At 34.9% G+C, this 17,017-nt stretch overlaps 1 protein-coding gene across 7 annotated transcripts in view; it reads left to right on the top strand.

Annotated features, from left to right (window-relative positions):
* The window catches only part of LOC111042201 (facilitated trehalose transporter Tret1-2 homolog), a 76,860-nt gene that overhangs the window by 42,944 nt on the left and 16,899 nt on the right, over positions 1-17,017 (top strand). For 6 of the 7 annotated variants that reach the window (XM_022326736.1, XM_022326742.1, XM_022326739.1 and 3 more), the window contains exon 3: positions 3,111-3,190. In XM_022326736.1, coding sequence (XP_022182428.1) covers positions 3,111-3,190 — 80 coding nt within the window. The remainder of the gene's footprint in view (positions 1-3,110; positions 3,191-17,017) is intronic. The other variant, XM_022326737.1, reaches the window with a different exon arrangement.

Genomic DNA, 17,017 nt, shown 5'->3' on the forward strand with positions numbered 1-17,017 from the left:
TACTTTAAAAATTGTGTCAACTGTAAAGTCATAATATTAATTACGCAAACTTAATCATTTATCATTCAAAATGTGTATTTACAGATTACAAATACTATATGTCGATAGAAGGTATAGGTACTATAGGTATAGTAAATAACACTTAATAAGAGATACACAAAAAACGTCAAAAATGAACAATAAGTTAGGTAGGTACGCATAATAATTTCGATGATTTAAACTTGTGTAAACTGACAAATCAATTCTACGACGTAGTGTGCTATAAAATTATTAATTATTTTAAACATCGCCGTAACAAATACTTCATTTCAGACATCAATATTGAAATCGAATGACTTTTCCGGGAGAATAATTAATTTCAATGTACCATCGTGTTTTTTATTTATCGATTTCCAATGAACGTTTTACATTCACATAATACTCGTACAATGCAATATTACATACGTATATTATTAACGTACTTGTGACCGAGAAATTTTCCGAGAATATATCAAGAAAAAAATAGTTCCGAGATTTAATTCAATGGCTGATCGTGAGTGCTGCACATGAGTTATTATATATTTTAATCCAAAACACGTATAATATTATTCAAAACGTTTTTCATTAATAACTTACATGCCTACAGCCTACGTATATGAGTGTGCATATTATTATACGATTACTTGTCGCAGTGAGTGGTATATTATTATGCAATTACTTGTCACAGTGGCGCCACAGCTTAAAATACGTATTTGGGTATAAGAACTGTTGTGTTGTGGATAATGGAAAGTTTTGATGGAGAGGGGGGGGGGGGGGGGGGGGGGCAAAGTTGTATCTTTTGATTACCTACAGTACTCTCCATAAAATGTTCGGTTTTTGTTTCGAACACTCGTTGGACATGCACAATGGCAGATCACTCAAATGGTCAAATAAGAATACCAACATTTTCAGAAAAAATCCTAAATAGTGACAAAATTGATTAAAATATATAAAAAACAAATTGTACTCAATCATAAGGTATACCTACATACATTTAAAGTAGACAACTAATTACACCTATATTAAATTGTTGTTCAAAACATTAGAATATTTCATATCAAAAACAATTAAAAACAATTAAAAATAATAAAATAAAACTCATTTTAAATCTAATAATTCTTTTGAGATTTTTTTAAGCTGTATCAATTTTAAACATTTTAATATAGCATATAATTATAAAATAATGAATACTTAACAAAGTAGAATCATCGCTTATCAATTGACACTCGCCGTATAATTAAGACGCTTATTTCAGAATCATTAATGTTACCTAGTAAAGTATGTATTGATTATAAAGCGATGTGGGTGGGTTATTATCGTGTGTGCACTGCAGATAGCTGGCAAGGAAGATCACTTATTTAGTTAAGTCATCGCGAATACTTGGGCCGTGTAAGATAGTTAATTATATTAACACCCCCAATTAGCAAAACAAAAACATGCGCACTATACAAACATATAATAATAATATTATGATGATGATGATGATGGTTTTACACGATAGAAATAAAAATGAGTTTAACTGCCAGCCGGTGCCGGAGAGATGCGAAAAACGAACCTATATATATATATAAAATTGTGCAAACGAACTCGATAGAAAAATAAATTTTCAACAAGTAAACCGTGAAGGTCGAGCGACACGTCATTGTCGCCGGTGATGATGTTGTGTGCAAGTGCGAACCGCGCTCACGTCGTTGCGCCGAGTGTCGTCGTCGTCGTTTCCGAACCGGCGCTAAAAATATCGTTTTTAAAAATACTCCAACTGTAGGAAACTTTTTCTGGGGAGGGCAAAAACTTTGAGCCGCCTAAAACGCATTTTATTATTATTATTATTGTCTATACGACCTACGCTGTTACTCGTGGGGCCGACGATATTATTTTGTTCGTCCCAGTTAATATTGTTATTCCGATCGCACCACCACCGACGTTACTAACTCGCCCTCGTGATTTTCGAGCTCGTGACCGACGAAATGACATCCTCCGCCCGTCCATCGGCAAGAGGAGCACGTGCACTTGGCTCTAACATTTTAGGATTTCAATCTATCACAATATCATATTATGTTTTCTCATAACAAACATAATATTACACGAACAATTTCAATTTTTGTCAATATTTTAATTCTAATTTACCTGTATAAATCAATGTTTAATTGAGGTAATAACGATAATTTTATAGCCAATGTCTGTAGAATCAATGAAAAAGATAAAATATCATTGACGCATCGACGTTATAATTTTCAAACAAACTGAACAGTGCGAAGCGTTTATCTTATAGGTGCCATGAGATAAGTTTAAATAGACAATTTTATTGGGACAGGCCAAATGATAACTAGGTATGAAAACAATATTTGTAATTGCAAAAAAAAGTTTTTATTTTTAATTTCTATTAAGTCCAGTATGTCAACCAGTCAGTATTAGATCAGGCCAGGCCGTGGCCTGACCCGTAGTTTCGCCTACGTCTATACTTAGGACACCCAGTGCACCCAATTTCTTTTCAAACTCTCGAAACGCGGGGTGGGTGTTGATCGCGGACATCCGTTGGCCGAAAGTCGCCGTTGTTCGGGCGCGTTTCGTGACAAATTTCTTTAAGCACCCGCACCGCCTCGAGATCACGCACCACGCACGAGGGTCCGCCGTCGCTCCGGTGGATAGCGCTACGCGCGCGCGTTCGCTCGCCCACACCGCTGCTGCCGCCGTCCGACCCGCCGCCGCGCGCGCGCGCATACAACCAGAGCAACCGCCGCCGCCGCCGTCGCGCCGCATACGAGTCGGTGCCAAACAGCCGCGAGCCCGCAACGCGTTCACTGCTCACGCTCCCTCCGCCGCCGTCGCATGCACGTTTATGCGCAAAAAGTATAACTACATTGATAATATCGCCATCGACTTACCCCCCCGAGACGCGCTAGGCATCAACCCGCGGAGTCGCCGCCGCCGGCTGACATAACACTATTATTATTTTTTTGATCGTGGGCACCGGTTTTTTCGCCGTGCCGCACTTCGCTTTCGCTAAACGGCCCCTTTTGGCCGCGTAACAGTTGTATTATATTGTAACATATCTGAAACGCCGGACCAACCATGGATTTGTCGGTTTTCAGCAGCATGCTGTCGGTCAACGGGCCGAAGGGCACCAGACGAGAGGGCAAGAAGTTCAGACAATACGCCGCCGCGCTGTCCAGTGAGTACCTACCACATACACCTATTTTAATATTATTATTATTATTATTACTTTTAAGACGTCAACTATAATATATTTTCTATTATTGTACGGCCATCCTGTTTTAATATTATATTCTCAAGTGCAAAGATATTGCACCCTCCTTCCTACTACCCTATACGGATGTCTTAGGCCCTTCCGTGTAGCGACGCGTCCAAGTCGCCGGTGGGCGGGAAGGGATAGATCGGGCGGGCTAGGTGTACGCTCAGAGATCGCCCCACGAAACCCCCCCGCAACCTGTTTCGATTATAATGCATGTACCAACCTTTGTTGTAATCACGTCGTGGAGACGAAGACCACGATATTATTACTGTTGTACGACTGAATGATATTGTGTGCGTGTGTAATAATGGTACGATCTGGTCGGGCGAAAACCGGTCTCTGTCTGTGGGTAGGTAGATTACTATTATTATTATTATTGTTATTGTATAAAATAATATTATGCCTGCCTGCCTACCTCGTGTGCACGTGCAAGCAGCTGCGGCTTGCCGGGACAATGGGTTTTCTATCGGTCCGAGGCTGTGTCGGGTCACAACGGCTTTCCTATTTTTACCCGCAATCACGTCATCAGTCGCAATCGTTCAACTATTGTGTTTTAAGACGGCTGTGGTCGGCTCGGTTAGCACTCGCGGGTCAGCTAGTCGGCTCCCGAAACGGCCGGTTTCGCCGGGGAAGAAATGACAGTATTTCATCGGGTTCACGCCGATTTGGTAAAATATTCAACATCAGCATACAATAGTTGGCGACGACAGAGAGAAAAAAATATTAAAACTGTGGGTGTTTAGGAAAATTCAATATTATTATTATCTGGCTAGGTATTGCGCAATATTGAAATATTAGTTTTAATTAAGTAAAGTGGGAAATTACTGTATCCGAATATTTTTCCATACAAATAAAATAAGGTGTTGGGAGGTTGTTCATCCAGTCGTGTCCGTAACCCTCTCGACTAAGACACCTTCGGGAGAATCTATAAATAGTGAGTCAATAAATGTTTCACGAAACAAATGGCCGACTTGTTGATTATCCTTTGTCGTCGATGGTTGCGAGAGGGTTGAAACTTGACGTGCAACATGCTCGTAACCGAGTGCGACCAGAACACAGATATATAGGGTACCATAATAATATAATATTATACATGCATGCAAACATACAATACCATAATAGGTAGGTATAAACGACGCGATGAGGGGATTAATATGACAATAATGATAATAATAATTTTTCTATCGCGTCATATTATTATATTATCATATTTTATTAGATGATAGGATGAAGACGACCTTTCTTATTATTTCATTATTATAATATAATATTATTAACGTCTCCATGTATAATATTATTATTATCATATTAATGATATTGTACGCGTTGTTGGAATATTTTTTCGTCATTGAGCGACGACGTGATTCAGATGTCATTGAACGCAGTGGCATTATTATCATTTCATACTATTATTGTCTTGTTGGTTTACGACTGTATACTTCACGGGTGACCGCTGAGGTAGTGCGAATTTTCTGTCTGGCGAAAACGTTAGAGGAGAACTCAGCCGCCGTCCGATAACCCGCTTGTATTTAAAGTGTGATGTAGGCGAAGTTACTTAACATAATGCCAACGCGCCTTGAAGATAGTAAATATTATTGCCGGTTACATTATCTACGCCTATTTATTATATTATTTATTATCATCGTTATTATTATAATGATTACATTTTCATTCAATTATTAATGTCATCGTTTTTGAAATGTGTCCAAACAATTTTACAATAGTATATACCTAAGTAAAAATAAAAATAAAAAATATATATCGAGTTATGCGTATTGAAAATTACTCACAAAATATAGAATACATTGTTTTTCATTTCGGTCAAACAGAGTTCGATTCCATCGAACTGAATATCGATATTGCTATTATCCATTTTAATCAAAAGACAATATGTTTCGATCTAGTTTAAGAAAACATATTTCATTCCCCTGTTGGAGGGGGTAGTGTAGAAGATAGGCTTTGACTTGAAATTGTTAGCTTCTTGACTTTTGCTGCTTGCACCCTCTATCCAATCAGTTTTAAAGCTGTCGACGTAACGCGTAAGCAGCGTACTCAGCAGTTGACCGAGGTCGTTGCAGTGTGCAACGAGCGAAATCCTTTTATCTTCAACTCCGCGCCATTACCCCTTCCCCTTAAATCGTTTTGTATAATCGTAAAAGCCTTTTAGTCCGTCGCCCTGCCGACATCAAAGCAACCTATAGACGCCTGACTATTGTTCGACCTAAAATGGTATGAATCGAGGTAAAAATTTGGTCCGGCGAATTAAATTGATAAGTATAACATCGTAATACTCCCGTGGCAATAACAACTTTGCAGACCTTCGCGATCTCGGCGTCCAAAGCCGCGGATCTAGGGTTGAATTCTAGTGGAAGGAGGCCTTTTACAAAAAAATACTTCTACTATTTTGTAAATATCGAGGAAATGATGGTTTGATTCCTGGCCATTTGTACAAAGCTTACCAATTTATTATCACGTCGTATATATGGTACATATTGTCACTTTGATACTATTTGATTTTATGGGTTTGAACGGTTGCCGATTACTAACCACGATCGCATTTCAATTGGCGGATAGTGTATTATGTTACCATATATTATGTTGATATATAATACGTTTCGTTCGAACGGCTTAAACGAAATGAATATCGCCCGCAATAATAATATAATATATAGCTTATTACACTACTTTATAGCTGTGTTATAGACGAGGTGCTCTAAGACGCCTTTAGAGATAGTGAAAGTAAACAGTAAACATTATTCAAGTACTCGATACTTTCTGTACAGGAGCACTATACATGAGATACATCGCCCAACTGCGATTAGAGACGAACTTAGATTAGATACATCAGCTATATTAGTATACACGTGTTGCCGTTACCACGACAATGGCGATCATACTGTGTTGGCTATTTTACCGTCTACCTGAATGCATTTGTAATAATATATATAGGTATTTACAAGTAATTATACGGCTAAAAACCAAAGACTTTCGTAATAGTAAATTAACGTGCTCGTTATACATTAATTGTGGACTTGTGGTTATACACTTATTATACCTACTATGCGATAATGTCAGTGGGTAGAGGTAGTTTTTCTGTACACGTAACATTTATTAGTATTTATGTAGGTAGGCCGAATGACCGCTGTGATTATTTTTTTTTTTACTCTACAAGGGCAAAGTTAATGCCGTATTATTGATTCCACAATATTGTCGAAGATCTGAGTGGGCCGTGGGCGTATTGTCATATATTATATCGGAGTTATGGGGTGCGAAATCTGTAAATCATTATGAAGGAAGTGTCGCATAATTATTAATAATAATTATTTAACAAACAGTAGGTGCTTGTTTGCAAAACCGACGAATAAAATTTCATGAGTATTATTTATATGACACACGTGACAGTGCACCACTCGGATTACTGCATAATTACATTTTATTATGTACCTATTATATTAATACGAGAATACTAATAATAATATATTATACTCTCACTCCTATAATTGTTTAGTTGTAAACCGTTATAAGACACATACTGCAGTAAATCGGGAATTGCAACAATATTGATTAGATAATCGAGTATATAGTAAAAAATACACATGAGTAACAATATTAATGCGATACTGATAACAGTACCTACTATAGTTTGTCATCACAGTTTATATAACGCTATATTTTAGGTCACCTTAAAGCTTGTCCTCTTAAGGTTATAGTACCTAAAAATTGATAAATGTTCATAACAATGATGTATGTATTACATTTTTATAAATGCCAAAACAACCGTCTAAACCTCCTCTAAACTTTAATAATATATAGTATGTATTTATCATCAATTATTGCCATATATTATATTTTTGAGCAAATACTTATTATTTTCCCCTTATAACTGTTGACTTGTGTAAAGTTCATTTGTTGAACGAAGTACCTATATATCAGTGCGAATTCTCCATTGTATTAATTTATGTAGTCCCGCGTGTGTAGTACTTACATTTAGATGGAATATTATGTACAATATACGCTCAATCAATTTCTTAACTTTCTACGATAATATTTTTGCTCTTATTTAGACTGAATAATGAATAATATACATTTATTTTGATGAAAAATAAAACATTATTTTAAAACAATTTACTTCATTTTTCCAATTATTTCAAATGACGTCCGAGCACACCGCAAACCACAACATTATAATTATAAGATTTCGATATTAGATGGTACATTATATTATATCCGATCCGTTTTTCAGAAATTTAATTAATCCAACATTTTCTCAACTTGATTGTATACGTTTTGTCAGCTCAAGAAGAACGAGTGACTTACGCTGTATTCATAAATCATAATGCATCGACGTGTTTTACTTTTTCTCTCGTCGTATTTTCCTTCCGATACGACGATACCTAACGATTAAGTATAATTTCATAGGTTTAAAGCTAAGTAAATATAGAACATTGGCTTACAAAATGATAATTTGAATTAAACTGTGTCAAGTGCAATATTTCTGTTCCACTTCATGTCAACATATATTTAGTATTTATACACGAAAAACGGATGGTGACATTCAACATATTTCAATATGTAAACACATCATTTTATTAGGTATATCTTAATCAATATATCAATATATGTAATTGTTTATTATCCACCTTGATAGTTATTTATATTAATGATTGAAATGTTTTGTTTTCATCTTTAATGTGATTTTATTAATTTTCAAATAGGTACAAATATTAGCTCGTTTATACATAGTTACATTTCAATATCCACTTGGATACGGCTATGCATTACAGTGGGGAGTACACAGAAATTAACAATGAGGGGAAGGGGTATATTAAAAATATAAAAATTTGTTTTATTACGGTCAATCTCAACACTGTCGTAAGCAACAGACACCACTCATGACGTATTATTTTACCAACCTTCCAAAATTATACCGCACTTAGTTAATTACATTTTTTTTCTTCGATTTAAAATTATATAAAATAGTAACTTTACCATTGAGGATTGCGCTGTTCTAAAATTCGAAATTTTAGACAAATCGGACACGTATAGGAACTGGGAATATAGAGAAATTTTGATAAATATTTTAAACGTCATCTGTTTTCCGATTTCAAAAATCTAAGAACCGTTTAAAATATAAATTATTGTGTACTCCTAGCAATTTAGTTTGATGGTGTTCGTTTCCACGTACAAACCGGTTGCGTTATAACAATTTTCAAATAATTACCATTACGACGACTACCGTCACAAACGTGTACATCGCTTCTCGTGTTATTTACGCGTATTTTATGTACTGATCAATATATTTATAGTTATATCAACATCAACATAAGATATGTATCATGCGGTAAAATATTAATGAAACCGTCTAATAATTTAAAAAATGTATTAAATTAATAAAGGAAAGCTACAAAAAATCGGAAGAAAACTCACTTGAATAATTTTTTTAAATTGATAACAGTTGTAGGTGTTAAGTTTACTTATTTATATACATTTTTTTTTTAAATTGAAATTTTGTAGTTTACAATTATTAATCTCGACAATTAAACTATTTATATTTATCGTACAATTTATAGGATAAAAACGTCGTTAACATAAAGATTTATTTAAAATATATTTTATTTTTACGTAAGAGAATGAAAACAACCATAATTCTAGATTGAAACATTTATGAATTTCCTACGATGGTTTAAAATTATACCTAGACTTTACCTATATTGACACAAACATTATTATTGAACAAGGTTATTGGGTGGTCATTTTGACGAATATGGACATAACCGTACGTCTTTCAGGATATAATAAAATAATAATATAACACAATATAATAATATTATACATTTATAATACAAATCATAATATTTTATACCACCGACGAAAACCTTGATGATTTGTTTTCTTTTCCGTACTTGTATACTACTAATGTCTAAATCGACGCCATATTGTATTCCACTCTCGCGGTGCTACTAATATAATATAATTATTATCTCAAACGCATTTTTTCGTGATGATAAACTCCACTAACAACTATTATTTATTCGTAAATAATATTCCCAGATAACGAGACTGCCTTTATTTATACGGATGCATCACATGTTATTCGCGCATAGTTTAATTGTCATCAAATCAACATTATTGTGCGTACACAATCGGCCTCGGAGGCGGCTATGTTATAATATTATAGAATTATATATATATTAAAATATTACACGCTCCCCAGTTACCACTTGCACGTTGACCTTTAAAATTGTCTTCGAACTGTGACGATATAATATTATTAGTATATTGTGCAGTCTACGATGTCTGTCCTGGTGTCCGGACCCCAAACGTTTTCATTGACGTTTGTTTACTGTATTTTTTTCACTTGGTCACTCGCATACTAGCCAACGAATTATTGTTCGAGACAACTCGACTTACTGGATCATATATTATTATCATATAGTTGATCCCGCATCCGATCAAAATATTATATGCCTTACTGCTGTACGTCATGCGTTTTTTATTTTGTTTTTTTCTTTCTAAACCGACCAGGCAATAAAGTATAATATTATAAAATATTACAGTTAATGATTTAATACGTGCATTGACCTTGTCCATCTATCGATCGCTCTTGTCAATCACTACCGCAGAACACATCATTCCATCGAAACTGGTTTTACAGTTTGTATAATAATTTTATATCAAATAATTTGCGTTTCGTTCTCGTAAACGATATAGGCATACATGTACCACCGCATAGAGACGTGGCTTATGTTATTTTAAAAAAAGCGTTTTTTGTTTACTCGTGAGTGTAAGATTATTATATTATTTTCAGAGCAGTTTGATTTACTGCGTACAACAAACGATGTTTCTCAGTTGTTATTCAATTCGTTGGTAAATAATGCTTTTTTAAAGTATAAATATAGCATGACGTTTTAAAAAATTGCTGTAATATATTTATCTTGTACTGAATGTGTTTATTTTTACTAATAATTCTTATTTAAATATTCAATTATGGCTACTTACCTACCTAACTTGGCTAACTTTGTTGTAATATTAAATCAATATACTGCATGTAATAGTTACGGTTTGTATTGATATTTAAATTGTAATAATATACTAACATCTGTAGATAATGTACCATTTATTATTGGTATTGTTTCAAATTTTTTTACTTCTTCGTCATCGTATAAATTCATCTTTTGTTTAGTGTTTACACGCAATAACTCTATACATTAAAATATTAAATTATGACGTAAGTACCTACGTGTAATACGCAAGTAACCACGTGGTTTTAAAATGTATATATTATTAATATAACCATGGATCGTGCGTATTGTGAACTATTTGTGTGCAATATGTATATTGTAATATAGATCCAAAATAACCATATTTAATCATTATATTTTGATGTATCTAATAGGTAGGTATGTTAGAAAATATTTTATTTTTGATAAGATTTTTCGATCGTATACTTGTCTCGTGTTATAAAGAGGAATTAGAGGTATTAACTCAATGAGGAAACTTAATTATCAACATTTTATATTACAAGGGCAACAAATTAGGCCACCGTAACGTTGATAGGTATGATCTCGTTTGATAAATTATATTTTATTGATCTAAAAGTATGACGCATGTATTCGAACAAAACGGAAAAAAATCTTGAAACTAAAAAAAATGTTATAATAATATTAGATAATTTTAGATTGATTCGTATGATGTATAAATAATATATAACTGCACGGTATGTGCACGATAACGCTCGTATAGTGTTTTGAACGTCTGCCTAGAATATTAGAGTAATAGACACCGCTAAAAAAAAAGTTTAACTACGCAGGTACACCGAACTCACCTGTAGTGCTTTTTATTTTTTTCCATCCTTCAACTAGGTATGGACTGCACGATTTGTACACAAAACACACATTATTATAATATGCGATGACACATATCGTATAATAGGCGATTATTGTTTATACACTCTGTCGGGTCAACGCGTCATATCTGTCCGACGGAAATCGTGTACACTGTGTACCGGTTCATTTTACAAGTCGTATAATATCACAATATCCACTGCTGCCTGTGTGTTGCACCTAAACAGAGTTAAAAACCACAGAATAGATGAATCGCGTCTATATTCTGAGTATGGTAGGCGAACTCAATACTACGCAGACACGATCGTTCGGTTCGTTTCAGCTTCAATACTCGATAATACGAATGCGTCATGGTTTGTGTAAACAACATGCGGTATGATCAGTTAAGTCCAGATTTGGATTTTGGTTTAAGTCCGCGTAACACGTCACTGTCGCTTACCCATATCATCATACGCACAATGTGATGTGCCCACCAAAGGATCTGACCGACTAAAAAAAGTTCACGGAATTCATGAAAATATTTTTTCAATTTTTCCATCGTTCCGTTCTTGCGGGCTGCGGCTAACCACAAAAATGACTCGTTGGTGGCTAGAAAGTAGAAATTCGTCCGTTGTTGTAACACAGTATCAAATTAAATAGTGCTTCTCGTCTCTCGTTAACGTGTCTGTGGCGGCGACGATGAGCAAACGAAAAATGCTATGCGCCGTCCGCGTAACACGCTATACACCTCATCGGCTCGTGCTCGTTAGTACAGCCTGCGCAGCCGCCCGGAGTGCGGCCCGACACAATAATAATTATAATTTATAACGACATATGATTTAACAATAGCCGAGGCCCGAGAAGAAAATATAAAATATATTAATGAATATTTTCTATTATGTGTTAACCTTATAATAATATAATCACGTCATAGGTATTGGTGCCTACACCTAAATACGGTGCAATGACTGTAATTCGTCTCCTGCTTAAGTCGTGTAGCCTTGTACCGTAGTGTGTGCCGGCCTGACGGAGCTCGCGGTCGAATATCATTATTTATATTTCTCTTCTCACGTTTCTGGTAGATTTTCGGATTTATTTTCATTTTTCGATTATTGCCACAACATATAAATATATTCTAGCATTTTCGTAAACGGCAATAGGTAATATTATGTTAGTATTATATTAATTTACCTAGGTACCTATTCGATGTTTTAAGCATGCATGCCTCCTTCCATTCCATCTCATAATTCGTTCTTTGCGGAGGATTTGGTGAATATGTTTCAGTATTCACTTGCGATAATTTCGTAGAATGCTTTCATTATTATCGCGGTGAACATGTGCATGGAATGATTGAACTACTATAATAGCCTGCACCGGTGCTTATTCTTTTAAAACCCCTTTAGATTACCAGACATCCAGACGTATAAGAGGACTTCACGCTAAGTTTTATTATCACTACTGTTTATCGTCGCTTTCAGAATATAATAATACAGCCAGCATTATTTTAGTTCAGTCCGGAGAATAAAAATGTTGTCAAACGATATACTACTTCAGGCCCTGGTAATTTAAAGAGATATCCGATTTCCATCCCAAACTCAAAATTATTTATTATACGTAATAAATAATAATAAATTGTCTTGACTTAGGAATATAATAAATGTAATATTATAATAGTTAAGTGTACCTACTTACAGTCTAATCTGTAGAATATTAATTTAAAATACTGTCTATACTTTTCAAAAATCGTGCTTATACATTTCTGGATTCAATTAGATATTAATTCATAATTCATCTGAATCTATTAATTGTGGGCCGATTTTTCACAGAATTCTTAGCGTACCCCAAAGGCTCAAACTACTAAATTATTAAATATAATTATATTTTTATTAACGGACATGTATTTTGTTCAAAATTAAATATATTGTTTCATCATGCCCCCCCCCCTTGAATCAATACACATTTTTACACTTCAATAAAATTAAGAAGCACGGACGAATAGTACCACTAAGAAAACAAATACTATACGTATAGAATATATTATTTTGAACGAAATCTCTAATTTTTAAAAATGTATCAATTAATTTAGCTTGGATAATATATTTTTGCATTTATGTAGGTATATTTGATATTAAGATTTTGTTGGTATTATATCTTTTATGATCGCTGATCGGACATATAAATTCGCACTTATATTTAATCTGAGATGGAATAGGTATGATATAGTGTTACGTATATTTTTTTGTTTCTTGGGACGGAATTGGTATATTTAAAAAGATTACCGGGACAGATCTCGGATGCCGCCAGTTCAGTTATAGCCAAAAAAACAAGTCAACGACGATCTACAGCTTATAAATGATAATATTATTGGAAAGTATTTTTAGAGCTTATTTACCTTTTATTGCACAGCACTTACCGCTGTGACATTGTCATAGTTGTTTTTTTCATTGATTTTTATTGCATGTGTCTTAAAGCTCTATAAAATGACTTGCCAATCAACCAACCAACCATTATGTTTATGACAAATCGCATGGTGAGTTTTCTCAATTCCACGTGTCCACAAGTGAGAGACCAAGATAACAAAACTCATCGGCTCAACGTCCTCTAAACGGCCTAAGATTTCTTTTATGGGGTTTCATTCGAAACAAAAAGTTTACAGCACGAGTGCACGTGCCACAGCGTATCTATGTAGTGTGTATTATATGCTATATGAACTAAAAATTTAAACCCGAGACAAAATTCGCGCTGTTTGACAAACCATGTTTTTTTTACATATGCATTATTATACAATAGCACATAATAATAATAATAATAATAACAACAATATAATATATATATATATATATGCATAAATAAGCGGCGGTTACACATACTCACATACTTTGCATTGTCTGAAACCATAATATACGGAAACAACATGTATAACGTGCATTAGGCACCTATTATAATCACATCGCCGGTAACACGTGCTCGTATTCAAAACTCAACAAAACGATCTCGTCGAAAATGTATGCGTGCTTATGCGTATAATATTTTATACGGAACGAAAGACGATTATGCATATTATTGTGACGATATTACTGACAAGTCTGTTAATGATGCGATCGTTTGAAAAATCGTTCGCTGGTGAATATGGACCCATTCGATGATCAGCCAACGCAGCATTATCGTCGCCGGCACGCAGATTTCGGTGAGAATTCAATCCGAAAAAGACACATCAATTTAATATTTATATTACTGTCAAGACGTGTCGATTCTATAAACGCCCTCTGTCGGTCCTCTTCGTCCCTTTTCGGTCAGTTCCGGGCGGGACTTTCGTGTTTCCGTATTGTTTTCGAGCACTTTATACATATACGAGTAGGTACCTGCTGGTCGGCGTCGTCCGCTTTTATAAAGCACATGCACTAGTGATGGCAAGTCTCGAAACGATGCCGCCGCCGAGTAACCGTATAAATAATTCAGCCGGGCGCGCGCGTCTTTCTCGGGCAACGTGCCAATACGATATTATTAGGTATTATAATACCCATAGGTCGTCAGCTCTCTCCGTGTCGATTCCGCTGACTGTTGTCGGTACCCGTCCCAAATAAAACTAAATTAATTTATTATCATCACGCCTCTTGTCGGGCCGCGACGTCGCGCGTCGTCCCCGACCTAGGTCGTAGCTCATGTTGTCGTAATAATATGCCTATAGTATTACTATTAGAGATTCCGACCACGGACCGCATATACGTTTATAAAAATTTGAATTCAGCTGTATTGGCGGAGAGACTTGTGAGATACTGCAGACAGTGTACACAATATATCGTTTTGTATTGTATAATAATGATAATATTGACACGCGTGTTTAATACGACTTCCCGTACGATTTCGATTTCGATATGATTTAGCTAAGTCCACCGAGCGATGACGTTATGCTATTATTGCGATCTGCTGATGACACGTTCTACTACTCGTGTCTTATTGAATACACGTGTAAGCCACGACGAGGACGTTTCATTCGATCGATGAGAGTGTCGTGGAAGAAAATGGGCGAAGTTCCGTTTTTGAATTTCAAAATTCGACAAGCCGTCTGCAGCCATTGGCGGTCATCGGATAAGCTCTCTCGGAAGTCGGCGAAAAATATTACACCGATATAATGCGTACACCGTGCTTTATCGTCGTCGTAAATTGTACCAAGTTCCTCATAAATCTGACTACAAAACAAAAAAAAAGTCTCCCGTGGAGGTAAATATTTTTAACACGATGGGGTGGGTCGGAGTGTAATATGTACAAGGATACATACAACTGTCGTAGTAGTTGTGAATATAACACATATTATTATACTCGTAATTATGTCAACTAAATTATGGGTACTGATAACCAGGGTCGATGTGCAGTTGGCCTACGGCTGGATTGCTCCTCGGGTGTAGGTTTTCGGGTCTGATATATTGTATTGTACCATCATGCATATTTTTTAATAATAATTAAATAAGCAATAAATGTTACAAGTATGAATTGCATTTTGTTAGCACTAATTAATTTATTGATTTAATGATATACTTTTTTCAATTTGCATAAAATGTGTACAAAGTTATTTTGAGTATAAGTTACTTAATTTAGGGAAATTATACCTGCGCATGTTGTACCTACTGTTGTGTCCGTCTTTGTACACGTCATGTGTAATATAACAAATTTGTTTTCAGCAGAATCTATTTTGTGTCGTCAATTATAATTTAACGCCAAGTTTGATTTTATTACATTAAAAGTTTGTAATGTATTATGATAATCTATGTATTTCTTAATTCCTTTTTTGCTTTGAAAGTTTTTGTGCATTTTCATACGCCAAACTTCAGTTATAAAAACTCACCAGAATATATCGTAAACTGTCTATAAAATGATATAAATTAGAGTTATAGAAAATACGACTCAGACTTCTGCAAAAACTAGGGTACCTATATAATGATAAATATATTTTTATACGGGAATGCGCGTTCCAAATAGTTGTAGTTTTTAAATTGTCCGTGTCTCCGACTAAATTTTCCCACTGGTCCTTGTCCTGTCCAGTCTGACCACGTAACGATAGCTTTCAATTAAATTAAGTTAGTATATATATAAAATAGTGGTTTAATTTATTAATAATATAATCTTGGACGTTCGTTCGAAACGTGTGGAATGGTATAACGTTCGCGATCATCACTGCGACACACTATCATTTTTAGTTTGTTTGAACAGTTGAGAATAGTTTTATGGTCAAAACAAAGTCGACACATGTTCTAATTAGATAAGGTGTCGTAAAACGATAAAACAAATCGTGGTCTACTACATTAACCATATACAAGCTGTAAGTGGATCCGTGATGGAGGTACAACATAATATTATTCGTTGCTCAGTGCGTGATACAAATAAGCAGCAACATTTTAACGATGGTTTTCGACTGTGTAGGCTGCTGGGTCGGGATTAAAATCGTCGCGAAATCAATGTGGTCTTAAATCGATCTCTGATGAAACAGCCCGTGAAGTGTGAACGTTGTTGTTGACGGATCGGCAAGAGTTATGATTGAAATAAAAATTAAAACGTTTTTAAATCTTATACATTCGAATCAAAGCAAAATCGTATATTATACACTGCCGTATACATAATCGAAATGTAGGCATAGGTTTATCGATTTATATTTACGATCTGTAATACGAAGGTCTATAATAATTTTAAAAAAATTTACCGTACAGCTGTCGACGGTTTGCAGTAGACCACGTGCTTTTAGGTATTATGCGAGCCTCGGGAAAACGTCACGATTGCAATATTAAAACGAATAAATTGAATTTAAAATGAAATTTTCGATTAGTTTGTCGCGGCGTCTTCCGTCTCGATTTTGACAGTTTTCAAATTATGTACATTGCAGTGTATCTATACTGTGTTATGTAATTATGTTATATGACGTTAAGTCGTT

Source organism: Myzus persicae, unplaced genomic scaffold (genome assembly GCF_001856785.1).
Source record: "Myzus persicae strain clone G006 unplaced genomic scaffold, MPER_G0061.0, whole genome shotgun sequence".
In the NCBI taxonomy this organism is placed as follows: Eukaryota; Metazoa; Arthropoda; class Insecta; order Hemiptera; family Aphididae; genus Myzus; species Myzus persicae.